General features: G+C 37.4%; 1 protein-coding gene across 3 annotated transcripts in view; it reads left to right on the top strand.

Annotated features, from left to right (window-relative positions):
* The window catches only part of TRMT11 (tRNA methyltransferase 11 homolog), a 65906-nt gene extending 51509 nt beyond the window's left edge, over positions 1-14397 (top strand). Inside the window, exons 13-14 of one of the 3 annotated variants that reach the window (XM_080806986.1) lie at positions 12154-12311; positions 12801-14397. In XM_080806986.1, the coding sequence (XP_080663112.1) occupies positions 12154-12285 (132 nt within the window). In that variant the 3' untranslated portion in view covers positions 12286-12311; positions 12801-14397. Of the gene's footprint in view, positions 1-12153; positions 12723-12800 lie in introns of those variants that run through there. The other 2 variants (XM_080806987.1, XM_080806985.1) reach the window with 2 other exon arrangements.
* Positions 14398-15913: the final 1516 nt, after the last annotated feature.

Genomic DNA, 15913 nt, shown 5'->3' with positions numbered 1-15913 from the left:
GGGTATTTTGTTAATACTGTCATGATGGTTTTAAATTATTGTTTCTGGTAAACCAAGAAAAAGCAAATGTTCATCCCCTACCTGCTCTAGGTAGGTAATCATTTAAGATACCTGGATTCTAGTATATATCTCTTTTATTTGCAGGAAAAATGCAGTTTTCTGAAGGTAGAGAGCATCTGTCATTATGCTCCAGCTGTAATGATCATATTTTGAAGCTATGATAGTAAAACAGTCTTTAATATACTCATGTCCTATTATAGAATCTTAGAGGTCAGTTGCAAAATACAAGTTTGATCTGGGAGTCCTGACATATGAATGGTTTAGGGAAATAAGAAGTTTATTTTTTATGTGGAATCTGTATGATCCTCTGGAACTTCTTTTAAAATTCTTGAATGACAGATTTTCTACTTACTAATTTTTTTTTGTATTTTTATTTGTGATATGTTATAGGAATCACTTTCTTGCTTTCCTTTGTAATGTTATTGCTATTGAATTGATCTATAAGCAAATTAATTTTGCTTGTTTTGATCATTATGTAAATGCATGTGTATTTTTGTTAATTTTTCTTTTAATGGATGGTGACAGTTTAAAAAAGTCAACTAGGAGAGTAGTCTCAAAGCAAAAAAACATGTATGTGCATGCTAGTATATATTTTGGTCTAGTACTCATCCTTTGCTATGTACTTAGTTTTAATTAAATATTTGGATCTAGGAACTAATAAGTTGTTTCATTTTTATCTGGTGTGTCAGTTCTGTATTCTTTTAATATTTGAGGTTAAGTTTTGAATTTTATAAAGTTAATGTAGCTTTCCATGGAGACCATGTAGAAAGTACTTCTAGTTCTCTGTTGCCATGATATCATAAATATCCATGATGATCTTTTTACAGTTAGAAATAAATTATGTGCTGAGTGCCTGATGTCAAAGTTGAATCACAAAATGTTACTCATTTTCAGAACTTAATGACAATTTTTAATATATTAAAATATTTTAATAGACTATAGGTAACTTAATATCTTGCAGAAAAATGAAATTTTTAAAGTACAGATTATATATGAATACCTAATTTAGGGATAAAGATTTCCACTTACCTTGGTCCCACTAAGAATAAAGCTAGAGGTTTCTCTTTATAGTATTGGATGCCAGACTTTTGACCTGCTTGTCCTTGGTTTGCAAATGGCCTAGTGCTGTTTATAGTTGTATAACTTTAGCACAAGTGGTTTCTATAGCTACTGTCCAGTACCAGATGTAGAACAGTGGGAAGCTTTGATAAAGGGAGCAGGATTTTTAAACAAAAGCCGGACATGGGTCATTACCCTGACGCTGAACTGAGGCCCCTTATATTCAGCACTGTCATTTACCTTTCATTTCACTCTCTACTGATTACAAGAAAGAGAATGTACTCACTGTTTTTCTCTTCCATCTCTTTGCCTTCTTCCTCTTACGTTATGTAAGAATGTATATCATAGCCTTAATCCATTTTAAGAATACAGGAGTGAGTCTTTCTTGACAAAGTTAGATGAGCGTTGTTAGTTTGGTGGCTTTCACTGTGATGACAGCATCATTGGTTTTCACTTATCATAGAATAAATTTCATAAGCCATTTGTACTCAGTTGTTTGCAATGAAACTGCTGTTTTATGTAAACTGCTGTCACTCTGAGAATATAAATGACTTAAGGTTAATACTAGTGAGGTAGAAGAAATCATTATCTCACTATCAGGAACTGTCAGTAAGTAAAAAAGGACAACTTAAACCTGACCCATAATTATAACAGAAACCATTTGGATTTCTTACGAATGGCTGTGGTCTTCTACAGCTTAATTCCCAAAATGACACTTTTCTAGGGGATATGTCTTGTTTTTAAATGTAATTTTATACATTGATGATTATCCTCAGGTATTTTCATCAAAGTCTGGGGGATTCTATAAAAGTAACTTCTTTTGGCAGTAAAAGGACACAGTGAGAGAGAACTTTGGCATTAGTCAGAATGTGGATGGGGGTGATGTGAGAGGTGAAGCAGGGAGTTGTTTATAGTATAGGATGAGGTTGGGGGGATTCAGTCTGTAGTAGAGGATGGGGTGAGGGGCAAGGAAGTTGAGGAAACTCATACATGATGACTCCCCTTTTCTCTGTAAAAAAGGTTGTAAGTTTTTGCTAGGGGTGAATAAACATATTAATGTAAGGTCTTGAGGACAGATGAAATTTTATAAAAGGTGCTGTGAGAAAGAGAAACAAAACTGTATGTTTTAATGATTTTTACATTCATGTACTTCTCGTATTTTTGTATGTTTTCTTTCCCTGACTTGATTACATGTTCCCTGAGGGGAAAGCCCTGGTTTTCATCACTCATCATGTGTTTATGGGACCATTTGTGTAAGGTGGTGAGGCTAAACTGAGTTAAGTCATAGTCCTTATCCTTAGAGAGCCTTGCACGTAAGAGAAATGGTCACTTGACTCATTCCAGCCTCATGTGTTTGGTTTTGTAGTGATCTGTGCAAGGTGCTATGTGAACACCATAGAGCATCTACTTTAGAAAATGGTGCTCAAGCCAAGAGAGGAAGCCAGTTTTTGAGCAAAGGTACAGAGGCATGAGAGGGACTGTGGAACATTCAGTAATCCCTAGACATTTTAGCATGACTGAAATACTAAGTATTCAGGGTGGGGGGAATGATTGGTTGGAAGCAAAGTTGAACCCCAAAGAATGCCTGCTCCTAAAGGTCTTGACGTACCAAAGAACTTCAAGTTTATCTTTTTGGTGATGGCAAGCCATGAGGGTTATTAGCTAGAAGAGTGGCAGAAGTTGGTGTTTTCTGCAGGCAAGTTTGAGTTGTGGAAAGATACCTGTGGTACCAGTGTGGAGGCTCCTGACATCATGCAAAGATGACGAAGCTATAAACTAAAAAAGGTAGAATTGGAGATTGTAGAGGAGTTAATAGAATGCAGAGTTTCTTGGGCAGGTAGACAAGATAGGACTTGATGACTGATTGGATAATTGGGCGGAGGGTGACAGGTGTTAAGATAACTTCCAGAAATCTGGGTTGAGATAATGGAGTGGATGATAGTTTTTTTACATATGTTTTTCTCCTTTCCCCTCTCCTCCTGAAGCATTTGGGGGCTTTCCTAGGCTACTGCTCTTGCAGTCTCCCAGCTGCCTTCCCTGGTTCTGCGCTTTCTCCTGCCATTGTATTTCCTACACAGTAGCCAGAGTATCTTTAAGAATGTACATAGGTAAGCTCTGTGATCTCATGGCACATTGTTAGTGCATCTGACTCCAGAATATAAATAGGTATTGAAACTCCCCTGCTTGGGGCACCTGGATGGCTCAGTGGGTTGAAGCCTCTGCCTTCGGCTCAGGTCATGATCCCAGGGTCCTGGGATCAAGCCCCACATCGGGCTCTCTGCTGAACAGGGAGCCTGCTTCCTCCTCTCTCTCTCTCTCTCTCTGCCTGCCTCTCTGCCTACTTGTGATCTGTCTGTCAAATAAATAAATAAAATCTTAAAAAAAAAAAGATTAAAAAAAATAAAAGAAACTCCCCTGCTTAAAAGTCATCAAGGACTTTCTGTGGAATTTAGAATGAAATGCAGAATCCTTCCCATAAGCTTTAAGGCCAGCGTGGTCTATTTCTGGCCTGTCTCTCCCATTTCATTGTGTGTCACCTTTGCTTTTGTTGCCTGACTCTTAGCCACACTGGCCTGTCTTCAGGTCCCATAGTGTATTCTCTCTTTCTTGTCTCAGAGTCTTCGCATGTTGAGTTTCCTCTCTTGTATTCCTTACAGTGTTTTCTTCCCCTCTCTTTCTATAAGTTTAATTTCTCTTTTAGTTCTCAGGTAGGTACTAGTTCTTAGGGAAGTCTTTTTTGTCCATACTCTTTACACCATCTAGCTAGCTGTCTCATATTCTTATGGTAACCCTTTCTTTCCAGTGTTTAGTCACAGTTAGTAATGCTAAGTATATGTTTGGGTATATATTCTTAAATGTCTGTCTTCCACTTGCATATAAGCCCTGTGAATTCACAGATCTTGACAGTTTTACTCAATTCAACAAATACTAATGGAATGACTAGTAACTGTTCAGGGATTATTTGAGGTCCTCTGGAATTAAAACCAAACAAATTCAATAATATTTAAATAATCTACTTGAAGGAAGAGTAGGAATAGATAGTTAGCGTTCAAAGTTTTCTGTTTGAAAGTACACAGAATTTTGTCATTACCCTGACATCGCTCTTCAAAAATCAAAAAAGTTACAAAACATTTGAGTCCCTCAATACCTAGGCCTCATTTCTAATGAGAAGCAAACCAAAAAAGTAGTCGAATTCACCATATTGTGGAAAATCATAACACCTTCCCTCTGTTTAAGGAGGAGATGATAGCAAAGAATGGCAGGTTTCTTGGAGAAAGCAGTAATCAGAAGGATGGTTTTACCTAAGTGGATTTCTCAATGTAGAATCTTTAGTTCCTTTAAAGTCTGAGTGATTTATGATGCCCACTTTGAGAAACACTCTTTCATGTATCTATTCTCACCGTATAATTCAGGGTATCATTATTTCCATTTAAAGTATCCGCCTCAAATGTTACTGCAAAACATACAATATTGTTTCTTTTCTTGAGAATTTATTCCCATTGAGATTAAAAATTATTAAATTATAAGTGGCTGAAGTACTTTCCTTTTAATGTCTTTTTTGTTCCTTCCTCTTTTATGTAGAGTTGTAAAAATAAATAACTTGAATAAGGATTAACTTGAACAAGGTCTAGTTTATCTACTTTTTCTTTCTTTGATTAGAAGATAATTTGCAGTTCTAGGTTGGACATGGAGGACAGTGATATACTTTAGAGTATCCAAGGTGGATTTGTATTTGTATATTTCCACATCATCCTTTAAAAAATAAAATGGTGTGAATAAATGCTAATGTTTCCTGACGAAAGATGGCCGTCATGGTCATGGTGGTGCTCTGTGACTAGATGTTTACAGCAGGCAGGACTCAAAAACAGGGAGGGACTGATGGTCAGATGTACAGTCAACTGTCCTTTAATGATCATTAACCCACATCAGGAAATACCTTAAGGAATGATTTATCTACTTCAGCCAGCAGAGGGCAGTATACACACAAAAGTACACTACCAATTGTAAGGTTTCTTTGGCGATTGTGTTAAAATTCCTCGAGTGGTTTATGTTTAGAATTAGCAGTACTGATAGGACAGGAAATTGGCTGGGTGGGACAGTGGTTAAAGGGGTTTTGTCTAAAAGCTTAGATCAGAAATACATGCTACCATAATGTTGCTGTACCGTGAGGAATGTCCTCTGTCAAACTCCACTTTGAATGACCCACTAATCTATCATGTGGGAAGTTAACTCTTTAACTATTGTTTAGATATAATTTCTACTAAAAAAAGAAGTTTGATGGAAAAAGCATGGGTTTCAAAGTCTGATCTAGGCTATAATTCTGCAAATGCTACCTACTGACTGTGTGATCTGTGACAGACAACTTAGACTGGTTCAGTTTCCATTTCCTTATCTGCAAAATTTACATAATGATCTTCTAGGAAAAGGTGCAGAAAATAATTGACTTTTGTAAAACAGTTGTAAATATAAGTTGCTTTCTTGAATCAGAACTTGTTATTTCTTGTCAAATTTATGCTGTTTATCTTTCAAGATTAAGTGATAGGTTTGAAAGCAGTATAATTCCATTATATAGCCATCTGAGGCTAGTACAGATTTTCCTGCAGAAAGTGTTATAAAAAAACAGTATGTTTGGTAAGGTGTTGATATCTCAAATAGATAAAGAATTTATAAAGCTGAACACCAGAAAAAAAGCAACCTGATTAAAAAACGGACAGAGGACCTGACTAGACATTTTCCAAAGATATGCAGATGCCCAACAGACATATGGAAAGATGCTCAATATCACTCATCATCAGGGAAATACAAATCAAAATCACAATGAGATGTCACCTTACACCAGTCAAAATGACTAGTATCAAAATGACAAGAAATAGCAAATGTTGGCAAGGATGTGGAGAAATAGGAACCCTCACGCACTGATGGTGGTAAATGTAAATTGGTGCAACTACTGTGGAAAACAGTGATTTTCCTCACATACCATATGATCCAGTAATTCCACTACTGGGTATTTACCCAAAGAGATTAAAGACATGAATTCAAAAAGATATACACACAGTCTCTGTTCATTGCAGCATTATTTACAATAGCCAAGGCACAGAAGCAACCCAGGAATCCATCAGTTGATGAATGAATAAAGAAGATCTGGTGTATATGTACAATGAAATACTATGTAGCCATAAAAATACGGGATTTTGCCATTTATGACAATATGGATGGACCTAGAGGGTATTATGCTAAGTGAAATCAGACAGAGAAAGGCAAACACTATATGATTTCACTTAGCTGTGGAATCTGAAAAGCAAATGAACACATGGACTTTTTTTTTTTTTAAGATTTTTATTTATTTACTTGACAGAGAGACAAAGAGAGAGGGAACATAAGCAGGGGGAGTGGGAGAGGGAGAAGCAGGCTCCCCGCTGAGCAAGAAGCCCAATGTGGGGCTCAGTCTCAGGACCCTCGGGTCATGACCCAAGCCAAAGGCAGACGCTTAGCGACTGAGCCACCTAAGTGCCCCCAAACTGACTCTTAAATACAGAGAACAAACTGGTGGTTACCAGAGGGAAAGTGGGTATGGGGGGATGAGCAAAATAGGTGAAGGGGATTAAGAGATACAGACTTCCAATTATAAAATAGGTGATGGAAATGAAGACATGTACAGTATAGGGAGTATAGTCAATAATATTGTCATGTGTGGTGACTGATGGTGATAAACACTGTGGTGAGCATTGTGTAATGTATAATATTGTTGAATCACTATGTTGTTCACCTGAAACTAATATAACACTGTGTATCCACTATACCTCAGCAATAAAATTTTTTAGATGGTGAGTATCTAAGAAATAGTGTAATCAATAATCTTAATATTTTAATCATAACTCCTTAACTACTGACATGCTCCAAAATTTAACTGGTAGTTATGAAATTTGGGAAGGATAGTCTGTAATTATTCACTGCCATAGTTTTCTCTCTGGGCATTTCCTAAGTCTTTGTGTGTTTTTATTTTCCATGAAGTATTTTCTTGCTTACTAATAACTGGCAGAACTCAGGTCTCAGGATACATAGATGATACAAAGACTGATAGTGTTAGAGAGATTTGGAAGTGTTATGGAAACCAGCAGTCAAACACTGGGGCAAGCTTGAGCTTGACATATGAGGGATATCAAGGGTTGTGTTGCTTGAGGATACTCTTCTTCTTTTAGTTAGCACTTTGGTCTTCAAGATACGGAGTTGAAAAAAAAATCTGCAGATATTCTTGGTTGAGATGGGCAGGGAATGTGAATAGAGAGGAGTCATGAAAAGGTGATGAAAAATATGTAGAGTTGAATATCATCATCTCAAGTGTGAGCCCTGATAAACTGAAGATAGAATCAAAGAAAAAAGAAAAAAACCAATCAAGTTTGCCGCTTTCTTCAGCATCAAGGTAACCTAAATTCTGAACAGTTGCAAATAGTAGATTTCATATGGAAAGGATATATTTTAAATGTGTATTGTTCACAGGTGTATGGTATTTACATGTATGACATGTATGTGATAATATGTGATAGACTATAGGTAATACCGAATGTTTCATGTGGAACATTTTATGAACTATGATGTTTCCACTTAGATGTAAGTGGTAGCTGACATTCCTGGGGTGTCTCGCTTACCTTGAAGCAAGACTTAGTGCTACTAGGTAATGGAGCAGCTCTTGCCAGATCTCTGACTGCACAAGAGATTTGGAGCTTTTGGGTTTTCCAGGAGATTTTGTTATGAATATCTTATTTCACGATCAGCCTTTCAGAAGAAGGCATTCCAGCATAGGACCCAAACACATACCTCACACTGATTATTTTGTACTCCTGGAGAGATAAAATAGGAATTTTTTTTCCTCCCAGAGGTTGCATCTCTAAGGTTGTAGCCTTTCCTAACTTTTTCCAGGAGCATGTAGTTCTCTGCCTCTAGGTCCCTGTACCACTGAATATATGGTCTGGTAGGGGCTTATTTTACTTTTACTCTATTCTGAGGAAGTCTTGAGATCTAAACTACTCAGATAAATATGCCATACATAGTAAAATGTTTTCTTTTTCTTTTGTTGAAAGATTTTATTTATTCGAAAAAGTAGTAGAGCTTGAGCAGGGATGAAGGGCAGAGGGAGCAGAAGAAGCAGACTCCCCACTGAGCAGGGAGCCTGGCACAGGGCTTGATCCGAGGATCCCAGGATAATGATCTGAGCGGAAGGCAGACACTTAACCAGCTGAGCCACTGAGGTGCCCCGGTAGTACGTTTTCTTGATAACCATTAATTAGCATAGGTTGTAATTACTCCTTTTGGGTTTTCCAGGCTCCTGTTGTTCATTTCTGGTCTCTTACTTTGATCGTCCATATTCTCTGCTTTTTATCACCAGTTTGTCCTGTTTATGTCCTTTAGGTCAAAGACAAGCTATTTTGTTAAGCTGTCTCTTTGGTCTATGGGGAGGCCTATCTCCCATTGTGTTTCAGCTTTTGTCTTGTACCTTTGCTTCCCCCCGGCAAGCTGTGTAATTGGCAGCATAGGTGGTCTAGACCCACAAGCAACTGAGCCTCAGTCAGTCTCCAGCCCATCCTCAAATGTCTTACTCTAAGCCTGCACGTTGGAATCTATCTTCTCATCTTTACCACTGCAGCTCCAGAACATTCCCTGAAGTAGTCTTCAATGCATTTTGACAGAGAGGTGATCGTGTGTGGCTTGGAGGTGTCACAGGGAGGAGAAAAGACAGAAGGCAGACCTGGGAAGGACCTCACTGCCTGATTTCTCCAGTGTGGCAGAGGAAACGGAGAGGGTATTCAGCAACCTGATGGTGCAGTTGACACTCATCCCAGACAGTGAGGGGAAAGCCTCAGAATTGGGGAGAGTTTGAACCCATTTGGATTTTAGCCAGAAATACTGACATATTAGATTTGTGTTTGAACAAGTTGAGTTTGGTCTCAGTAAGGAAAATAGACTGGAGAGGGAGCCGCTGAAGGCATGGCGACTGGCCTTTTAGGGGAGGAAGGCAGGAAGATACAATGAAGCTGAAACTCATTACCAACATTGTGGGCGAGAGAAGTGGATTTGAGACATTTAGGATGCAGAATGGAAGATTCGAGGTCTGACTCAATGTGAGAGGAAGAGGAAGAGGCGTTTGACCCAGGCTTCTAATTTTAGTGCCCCGGTGGAGAATGACGCACCGAGCTGTGAGGAGAAGTCAAGCAGCCGGAGAGATGTCGGCATCTGGATGGAGCTCTAAAGTGTAACCAAGTAACATTTTTGGTAGGATGAAGCTAAGGTAGGTCAGGAAGTGGACACGTTTTCTGGAGATCTTATTTGATATAGGGATAGAATTTGGAATACTTAGAGGAGCGGATGATGTCATATCCCTTTCAGCTGACTCTTTTGAGTCAGACTTTTGATGAAAGTTGAAACGTGCAAGCCAAGGTTAAATGCTGGATTGTTCTATATTGCTGCTGTCCTTAAACAGTCCTGAGATGTGGACCAGACTAGAATCTTCCTCTGAAATTGATGACACTCATAGGATTATGGTATCTCTCAGGCATCCTTGTGGCTCCCTAGATGTTCTCTTGGTATAAAAATTTTGCTTTGAAATTATCCTCTTGTTTCACTAAAATAATCCTCTTAGTTGCTAGCACTAAGTTAGTAAGACTTCTGATCCAGTTCTGTTGCTTTGTGGGTAGGCAGCTCAGCTGTCAAAGCCTTAGTTTATCATCTGGATCCCCACAGATACTCCTTGAGTTGAGGAAAAAGTTAGCTCTTTTGGAGAAATCCTCATTATGTTGCAGTTAAGAGTATGGTATCAGGGGTCAAGTAGACGTATGTCTAAATCCTTATCACTTACCAGCTGTGCTCTCTTGGGCCTGTACTCTTTACTTCCTCATCTGTGGGGGATGCTAGTAGTAGTGTACTTCTCTCTGAGAGCTGATGGGTTTATATAAAACGTTTGTACTGTTTTTGGCCCATAATAAATACCTAGTAAATGCTGCGTTTCATTTGGTATTCCTTAATCGTATACCTACAGGTTAATCAGATTTATCTTTTATCTTTTGGAAATTATATAGCCTGAAGTTAGTAACCATTGGCATGTTTTCATGTGCTTGCAGGAGTTTATAGTTAGTGTATAAAGTATATATAAGTATATTAGTGGCACTAATATACTTAGTGTCATAAAATTTAAGTGGTATTTTAAAAATTTGATACTTTACCTTTATTCTCATGGTTTACTTTTTTAATGGTGTCATTGTTAGAAGCAATACAGCATGCAGGTTAAGAGCTCAGTCTCTGGAGATGTATTTATATCTTGGCTTTTTAACTCAAGAGCTGTGTGACTGTGGGCAAGCTAGTTAACCTTTCTGTGCCTCAAGTTTCCTCATCTGTAAAGTGAAGACAACTGTAGGCTGTTCTTACACTGTCATTGTAAGGATTGAATGAGTCAGTGTATATAAAGTGCTTGGAACAATGCTTGGTACATAAGTAGCCCTATACCTGCTTTTGGGTCATAAAGTGCCTCAGGCCTGGTAGTTTTTTCTCCTTGTGCAGAGAAAATGGATGGTGTTACTTCTTACAATCTCTAGGGTAGTATTTTTCTTTTCACTAATTCCTGTACTGAGCTGGCTGAGCTACTGATCAAATGGGGAGCTACTAGGCACAGCAGGAGTATGGGAAAGGGGTTCCAGTCCAAGGTGGTGGGGGTGACAACGCAAGTTGTCCTGTGTTCTTCCTGAGACCACGAGAAACATAATAAGGAAACTCACAAGAGAATGAAGCCTTCATAGCAGAGAGAGTAAGAGAGATGAACCAACAAAATTCTTAGGAGAGGAAAGTAGAATCCTATGGATAAGTGAAATGAAACGCAGGCTTCAACACAGAATGGCAGAACGCTGCCACAGGGAAGGCCTTTTTTTCTTTTTTTGTAATGAATCTGGAAATCTGGGCAGGTTTAATAATTTGGGTTTTGTGTGATTTTTTTTGTTTGTTTTTTAATATCTGTGGCAAAATCGTTTCTGAAAAAACAAATCAGCCAATGTAATTTTACTGCACCTGGGCTTTTATTGAGTGTTAGATATGAGGAAAAAGATAAGATACTCATCTCATACGGGAATAAGGAAAAATGTAAAAATATTTTGAAGATTGTTGTGTTCCAGATATATTTATAGGTACCATTTTGATACTGAAACCTAGATTAAAAAATTAGGCTTTGTATTTTCTAATTGTGTCTTTACATTTGTTCTCAAAATCACATCAATTTACATGCAGTAGAATCTGAATTTATAGAAGTACCTAGGAAGTGAGATTTTGAGATTTTATTTCCGATTAGATTTTTTCACAGTTTGAGATGGCTTAGTGAAATCGGACGAGAAGCTCATTAGCCCTCAGTTTCCTAGGATGAAGTAGAACATTCTAACCCAGGTTTGTATTTCCAGTGCCTAAACATCAGTCTGAGCCCCGGTCCTTCCCCGTCTCTTGATGTCTTAAAGTATGGAAATCACTTGTTTAACCTCTTCATCTACTGTGGTTAAAGTTGCCAGGAATAGTTTATTTCGTGGACTAAATATGGATATACCTCCAGATAGTTTCATTTCTCTGTATGACATCATACAAAATTATTGTTAAATATCTTTGGAGTAGAAGCTTCCTGGTGTGATGATTCTTATAGTCACAGTTGATTTCAGTTTGTGCTAAACTGTGAATCTGAAGATGCTCCTGGTTGTCTTGACTTGTGTTGCCCGGGGTGATTCTCTTTGGCCCTCGCTGGATCTCTGTTTTTCCAGCAAAAAGTATGTGGTCTCTCTGTGCAGAGGATTGTCGTGTGGATCCCACGAGATGAAGCAGATGAAAACACTTTTGGATATGCAAGCTTGATACAGATACAGAGCGATGGTGTATTTCTAATTCAGATAATAAAGAAAAACAAACATGCCCCAGAGGGGGGAGATTTTGCTTAAAGTAATAACTGCATTGGTTTCCAGCTAACCAAAGAAATAACTCAAACATCTTTGTTTTCTATATTTTCTAACCAACCAGAACCGGGACGAGTATTCACATCTGTTAAGCGATCACTTTCTCCTATACCAAGGTCATAATTCCTTCCGTGAGAAATATTTCAGTGGCGTTACAAAAAGAATTGCCAAGGAAGAGAAATCTAGCCAAGAGTGAAAATTAAGATTTTGACAATGGGAAGAGTAAGTATTTAACAGGAAAGACATCTGGATGTGAACGTCCATGTATGATACAGATAACATATACTCTTTTAAATAATTTTATATAACAAAATAAAAGCTACAAAGTAAATTGAACAATTCTTTTACAATTAGCTTTGTTTTATAGATTATTTTGTTGTATGTGGTCTTTGGAACTTTATTTAATTTATATTTGTACTTTCATGTATTATGGAAATTGAAAAGTTATATTTTTGATAATTAATTTGCAAGGAGAACTGATTTTGTTGACTTTTTAAACAGATACCTGCCGAATATGTTATAAGCAGTTAACTAACCATGGTTAAGAATTTATTCATTCAGTGGGTTTGTTTATTTCGTTTCTGATTGTAATTGATTTACAGTGCCACTAATAAAGCTTATTGAGGATTCCTAAAATTGTGTTGTATTCACTGCTTTTTAGCGGGGAGGTGATAAAGGAAATGATTTTTTTTTTTTTTTAATGAATTCCAGGCTAGTATGTAATGACAGTGATAATGGCAAGGGGGAGAAAGCCTAGGACCTGGCGACCTGAAAAGCTCCCCAGCTCCTTGAAGCCTGTCCACATCTGAAGCTCGTCTATACCTTGGACTTGCTCCTGCATTCCTAGACTTTGACTGTTGGTAAAATTAACTACCCACAATTTTTGGTTTAGAGAGTAACCGATAGTTAAAGAGCAGAAACAACAACACAAGTCCTTGATGGTTCCCTAATGGTATTAGGCCTAATCAGAGCTCTTTGAAATAGAAGCTATATTTTTCTTGAAGGAGAAACTTTGCTGAGTCTACATTGTGTCCATCATGAAAATATCTTGTTTGGAAACCACTCTACCCATTAAATCAGGATGCTAATAGCTTTCCTGTTCTTGGTGGTCAGATGTATCTCAGCAGGGTAGCAGTAAATGGATCTCTCCTTCTAACCATAGCCTATTTTTATTTATGCTATTATTATTATTTTAGTGTTACTGCTGGCTTTTATGGACTCCCAATTTGAATCTGCATGGCTTGGGGCCTCCAAAAGACCTGCCCAAGCAGAGAGAGAGAGAGAGGAGGCCATCTGGGTCGTTCTTTTCTTCTTGTCCTGCAACCCTGCATCTCAGCAGCAGATCTCAAACATTTCAGTGATTGTTTTGTTTAGGATTCCGGATGTGATTTTTTTGGTACACTGGGAAAAATCTAAAAGTATTCAAGGATAATTTATTTTCAGTATTTCTGTTTATAAACCATCTTATTTAAAATTTTTTGAGGTTATATGGAGGGTGAGTTTGCAACTCTATAGCTGACTGAATTAGGAATATGAGATTTTATAGCCTTGCCCCATTTTTGTTTTTGTTTTTGCTTATCACAAAAATTAGTCCAAATAGTTCTGGAGAGATTATATTACTTTAGTCACTTTGTCCTTAAAAATTATCTAATATTAAAAAAAAATTTCAAATTATTTCTTCTTACTACCTATTGAGGACTTCTGAGTTTCAATAGTTCCTCATCTTTATCATCAAGTTCAGTCTCCAATTCTCGAAATATCAGTAGGTAGACTCAGAGTGTGAATGTGTGTTAGTATTTTGAAGTTGGTACTTAGAAGTGAAAAAGAAACCTGATTACTTTCAACCAATTTTGATTTTAAAGCAGAGGTCTCAACTCATTCTAAAAAAAAAGAGACTATTTTCTGGCATCAGGATCTTATTACTTTCTTTGTAAGTTATAGCAGATCATTTCCAGGAGTGTTTTGGTTGTATGCATGCTCCTCATGCACTTACTAGGAGAATATCCCCTAGCAAAGTGCCTACATTTTGGATAGTCCTGTAGTATGAATTTATAGTGGAATCTGTGTGTGAACCCTAGGTGGTCTGTTGGCTGGCCTATTTCACGTATATAATATGACGAAATCTATCATTTTGTTTCTGGCACATATTAAATATCCATAAAATCCAGATGGGTACCTTGGTGGTGTTTCATCAGAAGTAACATTTTTCCTATCCATTCTGGTGGGGATTTGTTTTTGCTGTGATAGCTGGGAGGAAATGGTGGAGTGGATGGTCTTTGGTGTGTTTAGCCAGAGTGGCCAGCAGATTAAAAAAAGAAAAAAAAAATTAAAATCTGCTACAAGTTTCTCAGCCACTTCCCGCCCATGGTGACCTAGGTTTTGGCCAGCTCACCACTAACTTCCTTATGACTAATTCTTTAAATACAAAGATTGAGCAATAAAACATTTCAAACTCTTTAAATTCTGGGAGGTAAGTCAGTATTACCACTATTTCCTTATGGAGAAAACTCACTCAAAATTTGAGATTCCCTTCATATTTAAGAAAAGTGGTGATTACAAGTAGAAAGAAGTTTGTTGGGACAGTCGATTATGAGTTAACATACCAGATGCATTGTAGTGAATGTGTTTATATTATTGGATGAAAAATGTGCTTTAGAAGTTTGAGACTTAGAAACAGCTTTTGAGGTAATATGTTTTATACTCTTATAATTAAATTAAAGAAGCAGGGGCTTGACTTTTTTTTCTAGCATCAGGAAATTAGATATTAAGATTGTATTATCTAGATGCCAATATAAGCAAATCTGGCTCTTGAATCAAAGGCCTCAGTTGTTTTGAGTTAGGAGAACTGCTGACATCCTATGCTGGAAGTATTATCAGGTATTGATAATCCAAAGAAATACGGAATTAAATATAATGTTTGTATGTTAGAAATTGAATGTAACTTTTTTGGGGGAATGATCTTTCTATACCATTTTAGTCTCCCTAAAAAAAGCACAGTGGAAATAAGCTGATGTTAATGGTTCTATTAGGAAAAAAATTCTTTGTAGCTAAAGCAGGGCATAAGTAAATAAATTCATTAATGGAGTATAGGGGTGGAAATGGAGGTGGGTGTTGCTGAGAAAATTGATGACCTCATTGTTGATTTTCCTGTTTGACCAAAAGGGGATAAATTATAACAGAATAAGGACTTTGGCTCTTTTTACAAGAGCATGGTTTTGCTCCATTATAAAGTTATTTAGAAAACTAAACACTTGTTAAGAATCTTTTTTCTTAGAAGGATTGTATTCATAGAATAAGTGAAGTCTACTTTCATTTCCAACTCACCCACTCCCATTTTTCTCAGATATTTATCAAGTAATGTGGTTTGTAATCCAAACAAAAAAAAGTGCCTTAATCCAGAACATACACACGGACACAATAACACTAGACTGATGATGTTTGTACTTTACTAAAACACTGAGATCGTCTCTAAAACAGAGTGGTTTGAGAACATAAGGTCTAGAGTGTAAAGAATTGTAATGGAATGATAAACATATCTGTGATTCTATCTAGCCATAGAATCATACAGACAGCACATTCCTGTCTATGCTTTGGGGTGAAAAAGCTTACTAGGGAACCTGACCCTATTTCCTTAACAGAGGCCTGCCTCAGGATGTTCATATGTTTCACTGTGTGGGATAAGCAAATTGACGTTTAGACATAACTGAGACCAACCTGGAATTTGGCTCTTATCCCTTCCTTCATAAGCCATTGAAGACAGGCTCTTAGGGGGATGGAGGCTAAATTGTCATGGCAGTTTCTTAAGAAGCCTGGGTCATGGAACA

This window comes from Martes martes, assembly GCF_963455335.1.
Source record: "Martes martes genome assembly, chromosome: 6".
NCBI lineage: Eukaryota > Metazoa > Chordata > Mammalia > Carnivora > Mustelidae > Martes > Martes martes.
Note: the sequence above shows the minus strand (reverse complement) of the source record. Positions and strands in the feature narration are given on the sequence as shown.